The sequence below is a fragment of the Oncorhynchus keta genome, unplaced genomic scaffold (assembly GCF_023373465.1).
Source record: "Oncorhynchus keta strain PuntledgeMale-10-30-2019 unplaced genomic scaffold, Oket_V2 Un_contig_16649_pilon_pilon, whole genome shotgun sequence".
NCBI classification, from domain to species: Eukaryota; Metazoa; Chordata; class Actinopteri; order Salmoniformes; family Salmonidae; genus Oncorhynchus; species Oncorhynchus keta.
The window spans coordinates 38,631-57,790 of NW_026280037.1; the positions used below are offsets into that span (position 1 = coordinate 38,631).

The following is a 19,160-nucleotide window of genomic DNA, read 5'->3' on the forward strand; positions in this document are numbered from 1 at the left end:
TTTTCTTGCATGACTTAATTACTAATCAATGTATGATCCGTCCTGTGTATATGTAATTATTTAGGTATTTAGTAAATAAATAAGTAAATCAAATTTTGTATTGCTGATTCAACTTGTTAGCCAGAGTTCATGAAGATAACCAAGAATTTACGATGTTCAGATGAGACTGAATAAGGTGACGATTAATGATGGACTGCTATTGAGGTAAAACATTACCAGGTCTTTAAGGGTTTATTCAGAAGATAACAGCTCTCTTAACATTATTTCGTGGTGCCCCGACTTTCTAGTTAATTACATTTCCTACCCTCAGCACCTGGGGTCGTCACGTCAGAAAGTCCAGGACCCAGTTGCACAGGGCGGGATCGAGACCCAGGTGCTGAGACTGAGCATGTCCTGATATGGACACCATAACGCTCTATTTTAGCACAGTTGTCGGGCTTTATAACACAATTCAAAAGTGTCCCAATACAACATAGTAAACCACTTTTTTTCCTAAAATATACAATACATTGATTAAACAATAGTAGTTTATTTAGATGGTTGATTGTGACTTACTGCACAGAGTTGTAGCTGGAAAAAGAGATGAGTCCACCAAATGCTATGGAGAAGGAATATAACACCTGGGCCCCTGCATCCAGCCAGGTAGATGGGTTGGTCAGCTCTGTCAACTGGGACAACAACACAACGTTTTGTCCCATGATTCAGATTTACCTGATTTATATATGACCTATTTATCTGATGTCAGTTCAGGGATGGGTTTACATTTCTTTTAGCGTGAGGTTTTTTTGTGAAGTGTAACAGTGTCCCAAATGGCATCCTATTTCCTGCATAGTGCACTACTTTTAACCAGGGCCCATATGTCTGTAGTCAAAAGTAGTAGACTATATAGGGAATAGGTTGCCATTTGGACCACAACACTTGACTTACGTTCGGGGTGAAGAGAAACACAACTCCACTCAAAGAGCCTTTCAAAGTCAGACCTCTGATCAGGAAAATGCTCAACACTACGTAGGGTAGCGTTGAGGTGACATACACAGCCTATGAGGAGAGGGGAGACAGGGATTTCACTATACCTTTATTTGTATTCGCAATCACTGAGACATGATAACATAAAACTACCTTTATGCTATTTTATTTGTCCATTTTCCAATGTTCATCCATTGTTATTGGTCATAAGTGGATATAAATGTGAACGTAAACATGTAGTCCTCATCTCAGATAGATTGAGCTGCTCTACCTTCCCAGTGGTCTCGATGCCTCGGATGATGCAAATATAGAGCACGGCCCAGGCACTGACCAGACACAGCACCATCCACCACTGCAGACCCCCGTTCTCACCAATGTCTGTGGTGGTGTTCAGGGTCTCTCTGTACCAGAAGAAGTCCACTGGGGAGCTCTGCTCACACTCTGACACCAGGCCTGAGACATTTAGGGAAATAATTTACAAATAATACATTATTACAATTAGACATACAGTGGGGCAAAAAAGTATTTAGTCAGCCACCAATTGTGAAAGTTCTCCCACTTAAAAAGATGAGAGAGGCCTGTAATTTTCATCATAGGTACACTTCAACTATGACAGACAAAATGAGAAATAAAAATCCAGAAAATCACATTGTAGGATTTTTAATGAATTTATTTGCAAATTGTGGTGGAAAATAAGTATTTGGTCAATAACAAAAGTTTATCTCAATACTTTGTTATATACCCTTTGTTGGCAATGACAGAGGTCAAACGTTTTCTGTAAGTCTTCACAAGGTTTTCACACACTGTTGCTGGTATTTTGGCCCATTCCTCCATGCAGATCTCCTCTAGAGCAGTGATGTTTTGGGGCTGTTGCTGGGCAACACGGACTTTCAACTCCCTCCAAAGATTTTCTTTGGGGTTGAGATCTGGAGACTGGCTAGGCCACTCCAGGACCATGAAATGCTTCTTACGAAGCCACTCCTTCGTTGCCCGGGCGGTGTGTTTGGGATCATTGTCATGCTCCAGTTTCAACTGTTCTGCCTTACTATTATTTGACCATGCTGGTCATTTATGAACATCTTGGCCATGTTCTGTTATAATCTCCACCCGGCACAGCCAGAAGAGGACTGGCCACCCCACATATGCTCTCTCTAATTCTCTCTTTCTTTCTCTCTCTCGGAGGACCTGAGCCCAAGGACCGTGCCCCAGGACTACCTGACATGATGACTCCTTGCTGTCCCCAGTCCACCTGACTGTGCTGCTGCTCGAGTTGATTTTTTTACCAAAAAGTTCTATTTTGGTTTCATCTGACCATATTACATTCTCCCAATCTTCTTCTGGATCATCCACATGCTCTCTTGCAAACTTCAGACAGGCCTGGACATGTACTGGCTTAAGCAGGGGGACTCATCTGGCACTGCAGGATTTGAGTCCCTGGCGGCGTAGTATGTTACTGATGGTAGGCTTTGTTACTTTGGTCCCAGCTCTCTGCAGGTCATTCACTAGGTCCCCCCGTGTGGTTCTGGGATTTTTTCTCACCCTTCTTGTGATCATTTTGACCCCACGGGGTGAGATCTTGCATGGAGCCCCAGATCGAGGGAGATTATCAGTGGTCTTGTATGTCTTCCATTTCCTAATAATTGCTCCCACAGTTGATTTCTTCAAACCAAGCTGCTTACCTATTGCAGATTCAGTCTTCCCAGCCTGGTGCAGGTCTACAATTTTGTTTCTGGTGTCCTTTGACAGCTCTTTGGTCTTGGCCATAGTGGAGTTTGGAGGGTGACTGTTTGAGGTTGTGGACAGGTGTCTTTTATACTGATAACAAGTACAAATAGGTGCCATTAATACAGGTAACAAGTGGAGGACAGAGGAGCATCTTAAAGAAGAAGTTACAGGTCTGTGAGAGCCAGAAATCTTGCTTGTTTGTAGGTGACCAAATACTTATTTTCCACCATTATTTTGCAAATAAATTCATAAAAAATCCTACAATGTGATTTTCTGGATTTTTTTTTCTTCTTATTTTGTCTGTCATAGTTGAAGTGTACCTATGATGAAAATGACAGGCCTATCTCATCTTTTTAAGTGGGAGAACTTGCACAATTGGTGGCTGACTAAATACTTTTTTGCCCCACTGAACATGACTGGATGATTCAAACACGGGCCAATAGAGCTTTGGTCAAAAGTATTGCACTATAGGGAATAGGGTGGCATTTAGGATGCAGACCATGTTCAGCCATAGTACATGTAGTATCTTCAGATTCCATAATAAATGTACTTCTTCCTTGTAATATAGCTGTCATCCTGAGTGTGAAGCATGTTTATCAGTGTTGAGGTCAATTCCATTTCAATTCAGTTCATTAATTCAGAAAGTAAACTAACATTATTCTCAGTTCTCCTCTATGAAATATCTGTTGGCTTTCTGAATTTGCTGAATTTTAATTCACCCCTGACCCCCATAATGTCTCAAATACTATACAGTACATCTGCGACTCTCTGTTGTCATCTATGCATAGACACTTTAATAAGTCTACCTAGTACATATACATATTACCTCAACTAACCGGTGCCCACGCACATTGACTCTGTATCGGTACCCCCCTGTATATAGTCTATTGTTATTTTACTGTTGCTCTTTAATTACTTGTCACTTTTATCTCTTATTCTTATACATATTTCTTTTTAAACTGCATTGTTGGTTAGGGCCTGTAAGTAAGCCTTTCACCTGTTCTATTCTGAACATGTGACTAATACATTTCATTTAATTTGATATCTCATTTTTACCAATCTTGCATGGAGACGGTGTCTGTACGGAACTCTTACCTGTTAGATTGTAATTGAGGGGACATTGGCTCCAAGGCAGCGTCTCTTGGAAGGAGTTAAATAAGTACCACATCACCCAGGCCATGATGGTGTTGTAGTACAGGCTGATCATCAAAGAAACAAACATGGACGCTATGCCTGGGAAGAACACAGAGCAGTGAGTCCATGATGACTCAAGGTTTATTGAAGCATCACGTGTAGCTCTGGTCCCGGGGCGTTTACCTGCTGCTTACATGCAGCAAACTGCACCTTATGTATTTGCCCTGGACCAGAGATAGGGAAAGTGTTGCTTACCAACTCCAGCTAAGTATGGATGGATGGAAGACCAGACACCTACACTGCCTTTCCTTAGACGTTGACCAATAGCAAACTCCAGATGGAGCAGGGGAACACCTTCTAGAACCAGTAGAATCAGGAAAGGAATCATGAATGCACCTGAGAACAAAGAGGCCACAATCAAAGCTCTTAAATCATTGGTAAATATCCATGACTCTTACTGACATCTCATGACATACAGACACCTGCAGATGTAATGGAGTGTATATTACAAGTCTTCTTTATCATATATAGGGGTGGCAGGTAGCCTAGTGGTTCGAGCGTTGGGCCATTAACCGAAAGGTTGCTGGATCGAATCCCCAAGCTGATAAGGTAAGAATCTGTCGTTCTGCCCCTGAACAAGGCAGTTAACCCACTGTTCCCCGATAGGCTAAGAATTTGTTCTTAACTGACTTGCCTAGTTAAATAAAGGTTCAAATTTAAATATGAAACACCTGTACTTGGGTTTAGAATAAAAACACAGGGCTCATCGATACACATACCTGTCTATCTAAACATACTGCCAAAAAAGGATAGAGAGAAACAGATGGAGAGAAACAATAAAACCACTTGTGAATCACATAACACTGATGTCCTTTTACGGAGACAAGTCAATGCACCTTTTGCAGGCGGGAATGGCTGAAGTAAAGGATTTACTGTGGCACAGGATAGTGATGGTGTTGGTGGTTCAATGTGCAGGTGATTATCCCTCAGTTCACAACAAACTCTTCTCAAGGCTTTCCTGTCCATCAGCAATCTTCAGTAGATAACAGTCTTTATCTGCCTTAACAGTCCTTATCTGTCGTTCGCTTGTAGTCAAACCGTTTCCATAGAACGTGATGGGATGTTACCGTAAGTCCATTTAGGCACTCTCTCTGTATTTAGATAAGATAAGAGCGGAGGTGTTTCATTACAATTATCACACTGGGTGGATGTTACTGGGCTAAAGCACCCTATCTACCCTGGGTCGGCACAAGAGAGCCCATATTGTAGTTACATCCCTCATTAGTGTATAACCATTAGAAATTAGTCTTCTCTTCTTCTTCTTCTTCTTCTTCTCATTAGTCTTCTCAATGTTTGCCAACAATACAGTAGATGGATATACAGTGTCTTCAGAAAGTATTCACACCCCTTGACTTTCTCCACATTTTGTTGTGTTACAGCCTGAATTTAAGAGGGATTCAATTGATATGTTGTGTCCCTGGCCTACACACAATACCTCATAATGTCAAAGTGGAATTATGTTTTGTGGAATTGTTACAAATGAATTCAAGCCCTTTGTTATGGCCAGCCTAAATAAGTTGAGCAGTAAAAATGTGTTTAACAAGTCACAATAAGTTGTATGGACTCAATAATAATAGTGTTTAACAGGATTGTTTTAATGACTACCTCATCTCTGTACCCCACACATATGTAAGGTTCCTGAGTCGAGCAGTGAATTTCAAAAACAGATTAAACTACACAGACCAGCAACTTTTTACAATATCTTGCAAAGAAGGGCAACTATTGGTAGAAGGATACAAAAAAAGCAGACATTGAATATCCCTTTGAGCATGGTGAAGTTATTCATTGTACTTTGGATGGTGTATCAGTACACCCAGTCATTACAAAGATGTAGGTGTCCTCCCTAACTCAGGTTGCCGGAGAGGAACGAAAACGCTCAGGGATTTTACCATGAGGGCAATGGACTTTAACCCTCCTGCTGTGTTCCGGCCGAATTTGACCAATTTACAAGGTTTCTCTCTGAAAATGTAGTTCATTTAATCTGATTGTCATGAGGTTCCATGACTTTGTTCACACAGGGCATCTGAACACAAAAAAATACATTTTGATGATTGTCTTTACATTTTGGGTGTTTTATTTAACTTTTGTACACCTGTGGTGTTCCCAGTCAAAAATGGCCGGTCATTAGAAATGAATGGGTGAGACTACAATTAGTGTATAAAATTAAGTTCAGGCACATGCCCATTCATCAGATGGACACACTTCCTCTCCCAGACCCCCACATGCATATGTGTGCATAAGCACACACACACACACACACACACACACACACACACACGCACGCACGCACGCACGCACGCACGCACGCACGCACACACACACACACACACACACACACACACACACACACACACACACACACACACACACACACACACACACACACACACACACACACACACACACACACACACACACACACACACACACACACACACACACACACACACATCACTTCCCTTCTTGGCTTCCATGGCAACCCCCACAGGAACCTTTCCCCAATATAATCTATTCCCGAGGGAACCACACCTGCTGGCATTCTCACAAGCAATTGCAACATTGTTTTAATAATATACATAACTTTTCTCGCAGCTCTGGTATATAAAGCTTTTTTGAGGCCTTGCTCACAATTCATTCTGTGGCAGCACAATGACCAAATGATATAGTGTATGTGAGGCTCGAGATCATATCTTTGATCATGACACTGGTGAGGAGGAGAGAGTACTTGTTAAACTTTTACACAAAGTCGTCTGTGATAAATAGCACAATATGTTTTATCTGAGTATTTATTATAGTCAAAATAATCCATACATTATGCTTATTCTACCCAAAAACTAGTTGTATGTGCACAGGGCAATGAGGCCAACAGACCACAAAAAGCAAATAGAAGTTCAAAACTTGTAATGTTCACAAGAACTTAAGTTTATAAAAAGATCTAACACAACATTAGATGATAATATATGTATTATTATGGATTTATAATCATCTATAATGGGGTGGTCATTTTGGACAGGGAACACAGAATGAATGAACATGAAACGAACTCAACAGGAGGGTCATTAAAACAGTTACAGAGTTTAATGGCTGTGATGGGAGAACATTGAGGATGGATCAACAACATTGTAGTCATTACACAATGCTAAACTAATTTACAGAGAGAAAATAACTCAAATATTGTATAGAACAAAAATATTCCAAAACATGCATCCTGTATGAAATAAGGCACTAAAGTAATAATGCAAACAATTTGAATTAACTTTATGTCTTGAATACAAATTGTTTTGTATGGGGCAAATCCAACATCCCACTCTTCATTTTTTCAAGCATGGTAGTGGCTGCATCATGGTATGGGTATGCTTGTCATCGACTGGGGAGATTTATAGGATAAAACGAAACCTAAAAGAACTAAGCACAGGCAAAATCCTAGAGGAAAACCTGGTTCAGTTTGCTTTCCTACAGACACTGGGAGATGTTCACCTTTCAGCAGGACAATAACCTTAAACACAAGGCCAAATATACACTGGAGTTGCTTACCAAGACAACATTCAATGTTCCTGAGTGGGCTAGTTACAGATTTGACTTAAATCAGCTTGAAGATCTATGGCAAGACTTGAAAATGGCTGTCTAGCAATGATCAACAACCAATTTGAGTTTGAAGAATGTTAAAAATAATAATGTGCAAATATTGTACAATCCAGGTGTGCAAAGCTTTAAAATACTTACCCAGAAAGACTCACAGCTGTAATTGCTGCCAAAGGTGATTCTAACATGTATTGACTCAGGGGTGTGAATACTTACGTAAATTGTATATTTCAACACATTTGCAAACATTTCTAAAAATGTTTTTTTCACTTTGTCATTATATGGTATTGTGTGTAGATTGTGAATAGTGAATTTAAAAAAAAGTTGAATTCAGGCTGTAACACAACAAAATGTGGAATAAGTCAAGGGGTATGAATACTTGCTGAAGGCACTGGAGCATCATGTGTTTGGCGACATGGGCAAAGTGCAAATGAATAACTCTGTTATACTAACTGACAATAAGTTAGATATTTTTCCTGGGATCTGTCTATAGACTCCAGGCATGTCCTCTCCATCAGTCATTGACAAGACATTATGACTGGAGGTGTGATGTAAATCAAGCTTTAACACCTATACAAGGCCTGTCAGCATAAGTAGTAGTAATAGATTACTACATCAGCTAACGAAATGCAGTGTTTGTGGCGCTGGAGCCTCCATAGAGACAGATCACCATGGGGCCTCCATAGAGACAGATCACCATGGAGCCTCCATGGAGACAGATCACCATGGAGCCTCCATAGAGACAGATCACCACGGAGCCTCCATAGAGATAGATCACCATGGGGCCTCCATAGAGACAGATCACCATGGAGCCTCCATAGAGACAGATCACCATGGGGCCTCCATAGAGACAGATCACCATGGAGCCTCCATAGAGACAGATCACCATGGAGCCTCCACAGAGACAGATCACCATGGAGCCTCCATGGAGACAGATCACCATGGAGCCTCCATAGAGACAGATCACCATGGAGCCTCCATAGAGACAGATCACCATGGGGCCTCCATAGAGACAGATCACCATGGGGCCTCCATAGAGACAGATCAACATGGAGCCTCCATAGAGACAGATCACCATGGAGCCTCCATAGAGACAGATCACCATGGGGCCTCCATAGAGACAGATCACCATGGGGCCTCCATAGAGAAAGATCACCATGGAGCCTCCATAGAGACAGATCACCATGGAGCCTCCACAGAGACAGATACCATGGAGCCTCCATGGAGACAGATCACCATGGAGCCTCCATAGAGACAGATCACCATGGAGCCTCCATAGAGACAGATCACCATGGGGCCTCCATAGAGACAGATCACCATGGAGCCTCCATGGAGACAGATCACCATGGAGCCTCCATAGAGACAAATCACCATGGAGCCTCCATAGAGACAGATCACCATGGGGCCTCCATAGAGACAGATCACCATGGAGCCTCCATAGAGACAGATCACCATGGAGCCTCCACAGAGACAGATCACCACGAAGACTCCATAGAGACAGATCACCATGGAGCCTCCATAGAGACAGATCACCATGAAGCTTCCATAGAGACAGATCACCACGGAGCCTCCATAGAGACAGATCACCATGGAGCCTCCATAGAGACAGATCACCACTGAGCCTCCATAGAGACAGATCACCATGGAGCCTCCATAGAGACAGACACCATGGTTAGACTACACATAAACTAGTGACACAAACAGCAGACATGTTTTTCACTGTTCTCATTAGTTCTGTGTTTTTATTGTATTGTAAGTACACTTTATGTACCTGATAACAGTGGAACAATGTGTGCAATGTGTAATTAGAATATGTGTTAAACAGCACCTACAATAATAAGAACACTGTAAAGTAAAGCAAAATCAGTATTTTTGTACATCAAGCAAATCAGAGAAGAACATGAGCTTTCCCTATACAAGTGATCCAACCAAACCAAACCACACCACACCCCATCCAATCCAACCCCATCCAACCACACCACACCACAACCCATCCAAAGCTTTAAAAGACTTACCCAGAAAGACTCACAGCTGTAATTGCAGCCAAAGGTGATTCTAACATGTATTGACTCAGGGGTGTGAATAATTACATAAATTGTATATTTCAACACATTTGCAAACATTTCTAAAAACATGTTTTCACACCCCATCCTACCCCATCCAACCACACTACACCCCATCCAACCACACCACACCACACCAAACCCCATTCAACCCCATCCAACCACACTACACCCCATCCAACCACACCACACCACACCAAACCCCATTCAACCCCATCCAACCACACTACACCCCATCCAACCACACCACACCACACCAAACCCCATTCAACCCCATCCAACCACACCAGACCACACCCCAACTAACCACACTACACTACACCCCATCCAACCACACCAAACCCCATTCAACCCCATCCAACCACACCAGACCACACCCCAACTAACCACACTACACTACACCACATCTAACCCCATCCAACCACACCATAAACCATCCAATCACACCACAAACCATCCAACCCCATCACAACCCATCCAACCACACTACACCCCATCCAACCACACCACACCACACCAAACCCCATTCAACCCCATCCAACCACACTACACCCCATCCAACCACACCACACCACACCAAACCCCATTCAACCCCATCCAACCACACCAGACCACACCCCAACTAACCACACTACACTACACCCCATCCAACCACACCAAACCCCATTCAACCCCATCCAACCACACCAGACCACACCCCAACTAACCACACTACACTACACCACATCTAACCCCATCCAACCACACCATAAACCATCCAATCACACCACAAACCATCCAACCCCATCACAGCCCATCCAACCACACCACACCACAAACCATCCAACCCCATCACAGCCCATCCAACCACACCACACCACAAACCATCCAACCCCATCACAGCCCATCCAACCACACCACACCACAAACCATCCAACCCCATCACAGCCCATCCAACCACACCACACCACAAACCATCCAACCCCATCACAGCCCATCCAACCACACCACAAACCATCCAACCCCATCACAGCCCATCCAACCACACCACAAACCATCCAACCCCATCACAGCCCATCTAACCACACCACACCACAAACCATCCAACCACAGCACAGCCCATCCAACCACACCACACCACAAACCATCCAACCCCATCACAGCCCATCCAACCACACCACAAACCATCCAACCCCATCACAGCCCATCCAACCACACCACAAACCATCCAACCCCATCACAGCCCATCCAACCACACCACAAACCATCCAACCCCATCACAGCCCATCCAACCACACCACACCACAAACCATCCAACCCCATCACAGCCCATCCAACCACACCACAAACCATCCAACCCCATCACAGCCCATCCAACCCACCACACCACAAACCATCCAACCCCATCACAGCCCATCCAACCACACCACACCACAAACCATCCAACCCCATCACAGCCCATCCAACCACACCACACCACAAACCATCCAACCCCATCACAGCCCATCCAACCACACCACAAACCATCCAACCCCATCACAGCCCATCCAACCACACCACAAACCATCCAACCCCATCACAGCCCATCCAACCACACCACAAACCATCCAACCCCATCACAGCCCATCCAACCACACCACAAACCATCCAACCCCATCACAGCCCATCCAACCACACCACACCACAAACCATCCAACCCCATCACAGCCCATCCAACCACACCACACCACAAACCATCCAACCCCATCACAGCCCATCCAACCACACCACAAACCATCCAACCCCATCACAGCCCATCCAACCACACCACACCACAAACCATCCAACCACAGCACACCCCAGCAAACCTCATTCAACCACACCACAGCCCGTCCAACCCCACCACAGCATAACAACACCTACCTCCCCCATGACTCTGGCACAGGTAAGGGAATCTCCATACGTTCCCCAGCCCCACACAGAACCCCACGCAGGTGAGCATGTATTGGGTCTTGTTGTCCCATTTGGGCCTGTCTCCCCTCCCAGCCTCTTCCGTCTCCAGCTTGTCCAGCTCCTCATGGGACAGGATCCTGTCTTCCAGGCCTGGGTTGGGCAGCTGTAGTCTCATGGTTCCTCGGGTGTAGATGGCCTGGTTCAGCAGTGTGACGGGGAGAGCTAGTCTCTAGGTAAACGGTAGCTGGTACACTAGCTGAGGTGTGGAAAAACTGGTTGCCAACTTTGCAAAACAGACTTTTAGCTGAACTTGTTTAGTAGATGATTGCTTTACCAAGCTGAAGAGTGACACGTGAGGTGTCAGGGATGAGTCATCCTGTATCTCATATCCTACTGGATATCCACTCTTTCTGATAATGATGTGTATGACACCCGAGGATCAAATAGTGATGTTTAAGCTCTAGGCTATATGGTTCAACATGCCATGTCAGAGAGGTTATAAAACAAGCTCAGTAAAACGTATGGCCAGGTAAATGGTTTATGATTAAAGATCAGTAATCGTGTTTAGGCCCAGAGTGTTTCTTTGATCATGTCTGATGGTCAGGATAAAACCCTGGCTTTAATCATGTTCCTTGCGTTTCTCATCTATAGAAAGTCAGTATTTTGATTGCTCAGCAGAATGGGAAAGGGAAGGGGAGATACCTAGTCAGTTGTTCAACTGAATGCATTCAACTGAAATGTGTCTTCTGCATTTAACCCAACCCCTTCTGAATCATAGGGAACAGTGGGTGGCTGCCTTGTTCAGGGGCACATCCACATCATCAGCACCCGGGAACAGTGGGTTAACTGCCTTGTTCAGGGGCATTAATCCACATCCACATCATCAGCACACAGGGAACAGTGGGTTAACTGCCTTGTTCAGGGGCATTAATCCACATCCACATCATCAGCACCCGGGAACAGTGGGTTAACTGCCTTGTTCAGGGGCATTAATCCACATCCACATCATCAGCACCCGGGAACCGTGGGTTAACTGCCTTGCTCAGGGGCATTAATCCACATCCACAGCACCCGGGAACAGTGGGTTAACTGCCTTGCTCAGGGGCATTAATCCACATCCACATCATCAGCACCCGGGGAACAGTGAGTTAACTGCCTTGTTCAGGGGCATTAATCCACATCCACATCATCAGCACCCGGGGAACAGTGGGTTAACTGCCTTGTTCAGGGGCATTAATCCACATCCACATCATCAGCACCCGGGGAACAGTGGGTTAACTGCCTTGCTCAGGGGCATTAATCCACATCCACAGCACCCGGGGAACAGTGGGTTAACTGCCTTGCTCAGGGGCATTAATCCACATCCACATCATCAGCACCCGGGGAACAGTGGGTTAACTGCCTTGTTCAGGGGCATTAATCCACATCCACATCATCAGCACCCGGGGAACAGTGGGTTAACTGCCTTGTTCAGGGGCATTAATCCACATCATCAGCACCCGGGGAACAGTGGGTTAACTGCCTTGCTCAGGGGCATTAATCCACATCCACATCATCAGCACCCGGGGAACAGTGGGTTAACTGCCTTGTTCAGGGGCATTAATCCACATCCACATCATCAGCACCCGGGGAACAGTGGGTTAACTGCCTTGCTCAGGGGCATTAATCCACATCCACATCATCAGCACCCGGGGAACAGTGGGTTAACTGCCTTGTTCAGAGGCATTAATCCACATCCACATCATCAGCACCCGGGGAACAGTGGGTTAACTGCCTTGCTCAGGGGCATTAATCCACATCCACATCATCAGCACCCGGGGGACAGTGGGTTAACTCCCTTGCTCAGGGGCATTAATCCACATCCACATCATCAGCACCCGGGGAACAGTGGGTTAACTGCCTTGCTCAGGGGCATTAATCCACATCCACAGCACCCGGGGAACAGTGGGTTAACTGCCTTGCTCAGGGGCATTAATCCACATCCACATCATCAGCACCCGGGGAACAGTGGGTTAACTGCCTTGCTCAGGGGCATTAATCCACATCCACATCATCAGCACCCGGGGAACAGTGGGTTAACTGCCTTGCTCAGGGGCATTAATCCACATCCACAGCACCCGGGGAACAGTGGGTTAACTGCCTTGCTCAGGGGCATTAATCCACATCCACATCATCAGCACCCGGGGAACAGTGGGTTAACTGCCTTGCTCAGGGGCATTAATCCACATCCACATCATCAGCACCCGGGGAACAGTGGGTTAACTGCCTTGCTCAGGGGCATTAATCCACATCCACAGCACCCGGGGAACAGTGGGTTAACTGCCTTGCTCAGGGGCATTAATCCACATCCACATCATCAGCACCCGGGGAACAGTGGGTTAACTGCCTTGTTCAGGGGCATTAATCCACATCCACATCATCAGCACCCGGGGAACAGTGGGTTAACTGCCTTGTTCAGGGGCATTAATCCACATCATCAACACCCGGGAACAGTGGGTTAACTGCCTTGCTCAGGGGCATTAATCCACATCCACATCATCAGCACCCGGGGAACAGTGGGTTAACTGCCTTGTTCAGGGGCATTAATCCACATCCACATCATCAGCACCCGGGGAACAGTGGGTTAACTGCCTTGCTCAGGGGCATTAATCCACATCCACATCATCAGCACCCGGGGAACAGTGGGTTAACTGCCTTGTTCAGAGGCATTAATCCACATCCACATCATCAGCACCCGGGGAACAGTGGGTTAACTGCCTTGCTCAGGGGCATTAATCCACATCCACATCATCAGCACCCGGGGAACAGTGGGTTAACTGCTTTGCTCAGGGGCATTAATCCACATCCACATCATCAGCACCCGGGGAACAGTGGGTTAACTGCCTTGTTCAGGGGCATTAATCCACATCCACATCATCAGCACCCGGGGAACAGTGGGTTAACTGCCTTGCTCAGGGGCATTAATCCACATCCACATCATCAGCACCCGGGGAACAGTGGGTTAACTGCCTTGCTCAGGGGCATTAATCCACATCATCAGCACCCGGGAACAGTGGGTTAACTGCCTTGCTCAGGGGCATTAATCCACATCCACATCATCAGCACCCGGGGAACAGTGGGTTAACTGCCTTGTTCAGGGGCATTAATCCACATCCACATCATCAGCACCCGGGAACAGTGGGTTAACTGCCTTGCTCAGGGGCATTAATCCACATCCACTCATCAGCACCCGGGAACAGTGGGTTAACTGCCTTGCTCAGGGGCATTAATCCACATCCACAGCACCCGGGAACAGTGGGTTAACTGCCTTGCTCAGGGGCATTAATCCACATCCACAGCACCCGGGGAACAGTGGGTTAACTGCCTTGCTCAGGGGCAGAAGGACTTTTTTGTTTTACCTTGTCAGCTCGGAGATTCGATCCAGCGATCTTTCGGTTACTGGTCCAATGCTCCTACTGTACACTCACCTGACTACTTATCAAAGTTATAACCACTGAGTGGAATCATTTGTAATTAATACAACGAACTGTTATAAACAGAATACAACAGAACACAAACTGTTGTATTCGGGCGTGTGACAAATATAATTTGATTTGATTTTGATTTGAACATGGCAACACAAAACCAGAACAAATCATCATCGTTATTAATATAATTACAGCTATAGGTAACATATTATCATTTCCTTTATCCAATCAATTCATACAACAACAATATTCCAAAGTTTCAGTATCTGTCGTCAGTAAGCTACTGTACTGTCCCCACAGGGTACAGGCAACAATGCATTGTATTTCAAGCCTCTCTTCACACGGCCACAGGAGGTCACCAACACGCATATAATGTGAAGGTCCCGTCCTGCATCGCCCTGACAGCGCTGTCTGCTGCTACTGGCAGAGTTTGCGCTGGAGGAGGGAGTCCCTATCCCACTAACGTTACCGTCAGACGCCAAGTCTAGCAGTACCGTCTTCAGCGCAGTCTGCTTCAGCACCTTGCCTGCCTGGCTGCCTGCAATGCCCTTGGATACTTCCGTCCCTCTCATCGCTACACAATTTACCTTATTCTGAACGAGAGAATAATAGCTGGAAAAGTCTTCAGGACAGGGCGAAGGATACTGGATTTATATTACCGTGTGACTGCGTTCAGTGTCTTTATTTATGTGAGCCTGTATGGGGCGAATGGAGAGGAGGGTGCATCGATAATTGAGAGAGCAGAGCAGGACTTGCTGCCTGCTGCAGAAAACCAGACGGCTCGGTGGATTTGGATTTGTTGTTGGGACCAGCAGTCGGGTGCGGGTTTGCGCGTCATATCAAAGGATTTCTCCAGACGGAGCGCTTCTACTTTTTGAAACCTGAGTTCTAAAAAACCATCTTGCATGGATACAACATCATGGCTACGTTTGTATGCAGGGTACAGTTCTTAGATGATACTGATCCATTCAACAGCACCAATTTTCCTGAGCCGACCAGACCGCCTCAGTACACTTTCAGGGAAGATATCCCCCTTATCAATCAGATTGCTGGAGTCCACCGGCTTCTCAAAGCCCCACACAAGGTATGTCAAGTGTTGCATGTCTTTATTAGTTCTGGCAACTGAATTGTGTTGTATGCTTTGCAATTTTTCTATCCATAGCAATTGGAGAATGTAGCCAATTTGGGTTGTTTTGTCATATCAATATTGACGTCCTAGAACAGTGATGTCAATGGTAATGACATAATAATGCAATTGTAACTGTTGCAAACTCATATCCCTAACTCAAAATTGTTAGTCAACATAGTTATTTCACTGTGTTCACTTTCACGTTTTAGGCTGCGGCAACACTGAGTCGCCAGTATGACAAAAGTTAATGACTAGAATATTTTTTTCTGAAATGGAGGACATATTGATCTATTTCAGGACCAAATGTAACCAATCATAACCAATCAAGAGTCCAGTCAACTGTTAACAGGTTTCAGGATGGGTACTGTACTGTACATCAGAAATGTGGGTCAGCCTACACAGGATATCCATTGCTATGACTCCCCACGATAGCAATGACTGCATGTAATCCACAGCTCGGTGGCATTAATACTTTCCTCTAATCAGTATGGAGAAACCATTATGGGTGTAAAGTAAACATCCTCTTGATTGATGCTACCGCCTGGGAGAATGAGACATCATTGGTTTGACAGTCAATTCAAACCATTTCCAAAATGTAAACAACCTATGAATACTGTGCCAGAGGACTAGTTTTAGGGGCGGTGTTCGTGTGGTATTCACTGGAGTCTAGTGGAACGCTGCATGAATAGACAGCTGATGAGGACCATGCTGGAATGTATGGACAGACCTAGGCCTTGTCACAAAGAGCATCCTTTTCCCTATATAGAGCACTTCTTTTGACAACGGCCCATAGGGTATTCGGCATTCCATAACTCAGAGGAACTAGGTCAAAATAAGTGTACTACATACCTAGGGGATTGGCTTCCATTTGGGACACAGACTATAGATTGGACGGGTGTGAACTAGACTGCCATGCCATGGCCTTGGTCAGGGGGACAAGCAGCTGTGACCGTTAAATGGTTTTCTCCCTAGGCAGATGGGTTGCCTTGCCTAGCCCACATGAACCATGTTCCTGCTGCCCTAGTCTGGCATGTCTGAGACTAGTTAAATGGGGACCACAACAGTAAACCTCTGTTTAGCTGACCTGATCTCTTCACCACAACTAGGGTTGCAAAGCTACCAGTAATTCACCAACGTTATCGGAACCTTCTGTGAATGTCGTAATTAACAGAACATCTATGGCAATCTAATGTAACCTTTGTCATTTATACTAGAATAACTTTACAAAATATATATGAATATATATATAGTATTCATGTTTATATCTGTGTCCATATTGTCCATGAGTTTCTAGTAAATAGACCATATGGTTTAAATAAAAATGGTCTAATTCGTTTTTAAAAAGCATCTAATCAAGAATGGCATTATTTTCAATTAACTCTGCAACTCTTCCAACCATTGACTTTTTTCACACCTGCCACCAGTTTAACGCCAAAACATTTACAACAAATACATGTTGACAACATAGTAAAATAAATACAAGTGAGAACAAAAGAGGATATTTCATGCTGAAACCCTCATATTAAACAACAATGATATTCACTAAGTTGATGGTTTATTTTTAGGAGAATGTTTTACAGCTTTGTCATTCTATTTTCTGTTTTAAAATCATCTTATTTAATGATTTCATATATTTGACTTGTGATAAGGCCGGAGAGAGGACCAGAGATTATTAGACACCTGATATAACCTGAAGTACCCACAAGGGCCACTAGATGTCTTGTGACAGATTACATCAAATCTTTGAAAGATAGCAAAATTCTTGTAGTTTACTGGTAAACCTAGTACATTTACAGCAATATACACTCCCTTTGCAACCTAACAATGACTCTATTACCGTAGAACAGTGATTCCCAACCAGGGGTACAAGGACCATAGGCCTACTGGTAAAATACACATGAGCGGCTACTTCAGTGGTACTCCGGGCAGAGCTAAATTCAGTTGGTGGAACAGTAACCACTGTCGTGGAGGACTGATGCAACAGCCACACAATGGCTAATGTGCCCTTTGGTGTCTAACGGGGTTCCCGAGAAAGACAATATTATTGTGCGGTTTTAGTGAAAAGACAAACAAAGAAATAAAGAAATGTAACAGTTAAACGCTAAACTATGTATGACATCTTGTCATCTTGTGGTTCTTTGCACAACTTTGACTCCCAACTCTGATTTCCGCGCTTCTATTTGGTCCTTTCAGACCACATCCAGGGATCTATTGTTCATACAGAATGGTATTCAGACACTGCTTGTCCTTTTGATTAACCAGTCTTTGAAAGTCTATACTCAGAATGCTTTCCGGTACCAATTCTCTCTTGTGACTCTGACATCATAGGTATAGCATCCTTGCCTTGTTTAATCGTCTCCGTGTCAACTATGCTGAATCATTGGCTGGCTCTTTTGATCAGTAGACATTTTGACCTATCGTTCTCAACATAGCCCTCAAAGCGAACCTACTTTTCCATTTCAATGTCATTTCTCATCTTCACTGGATTTACCATTGTTTTTTGGCCAATCATGCATCATGCCTGTCTTCCTTTATCCACACATATTTCAGGAGGTGATATGTTCCTAGATATTCACTGTTATGTCTGCTTCGGCCAATAGTTGGCCTAAACCCGTACCATTCTATTGCCAGTTTCCACCAGATGAAAGAAAATGGGCTCTCCTTCTCAGTACCTTGTGGTTCAGCGTTCTTTTAGAAAATCCCTAACAGTGACAAATGATGTCAACCAGATGTTTAGCTATTCTTTGTCTCTGATGATCATTCAGAGGATCCCTCCCTCTCCAGTTGAACTATAAACCTACTTCCCAGTCGTGATGGATTTATCTGCATCTAAACACATTGTCAGAGGGCCTCTTCCTCTAACCATGACATTTAAACAGAGTGAAGAGGAGGAGAGGCCCATTGGTTTTGGAGACAGAGGAGCGGACTCTTATGTTGAGCGTTCATCTCAGCCACAGTTGAAAAGTCACGCAGGTCCCTAATACAAAGTTAATTTGGGATCTTTCTTCATTCTGTCAGATCAATTGTCTTTTTCACTGGGTTTGAAAAGAGCTCTGTAGATAATACGTCACGGAACCCACAGGATGCTGTGGAACACCACAAGAGTTCTAGAACCCATTCCAC

At 44.6% G+C, this 19,160-nt stretch overlaps 2 protein-coding genes across 2 annotated transcripts in view; one reads left to right on the plus strand and one right to left on the minus strand.

The window, feature by feature from the left end:
• LOC118374725 (sodium-dependent neutral amino acid transporter B(0)AT1-like) overlaps positions 1–11,689 on the minus strand; it is a 39,968-nt gene extending 28,279 nt beyond the window's left edge. The window contains exons 1-6 of the mRNA XM_052502983.1: positions 11,412–11,689; positions 4,081–4,221; positions 3,787–3,924; positions 1,238–1,419; positions 928–1,038; positions 556–668 (exon numbers count right to left, since the gene is read on the minus strand). Of these exons, the coding sequence (XP_052358943.1) occupies positions 556–668; positions 928–1,038; positions 1,238–1,419; positions 3,787–3,924; positions 4,081–4,221; positions 11,412–11,616 (890 nt within the window). The 5' untranslated portion in view covers positions 11,617–11,689. The remainder of the gene's footprint in view (positions 1–555; positions 669–927; positions 1,039–1,237; positions 1,420–3,786; positions 3,925–4,080; positions 4,222–11,411) is intronic.
• A 3,694-nt stretch (positions 11,690–15,383) lies between these two features.
• Positions 15,384–19,160, plus strand: part of LOC127919431 (FH1/FH2 domain-containing protein 3-like) — a 49,220-nt gene continuing 45,443 nt past the window's right edge. Inside the window, exon 1 of the mRNA XM_052502984.1 lies at positions 15,384–15,992. Coding sequence (XP_052358944.1) covers positions 15,828–15,992 — 165 coding nt within the window. The 5' untranslated portion in view covers positions 15,384–15,827. The remainder of the gene's footprint in view (positions 15,993–19,160) is intronic.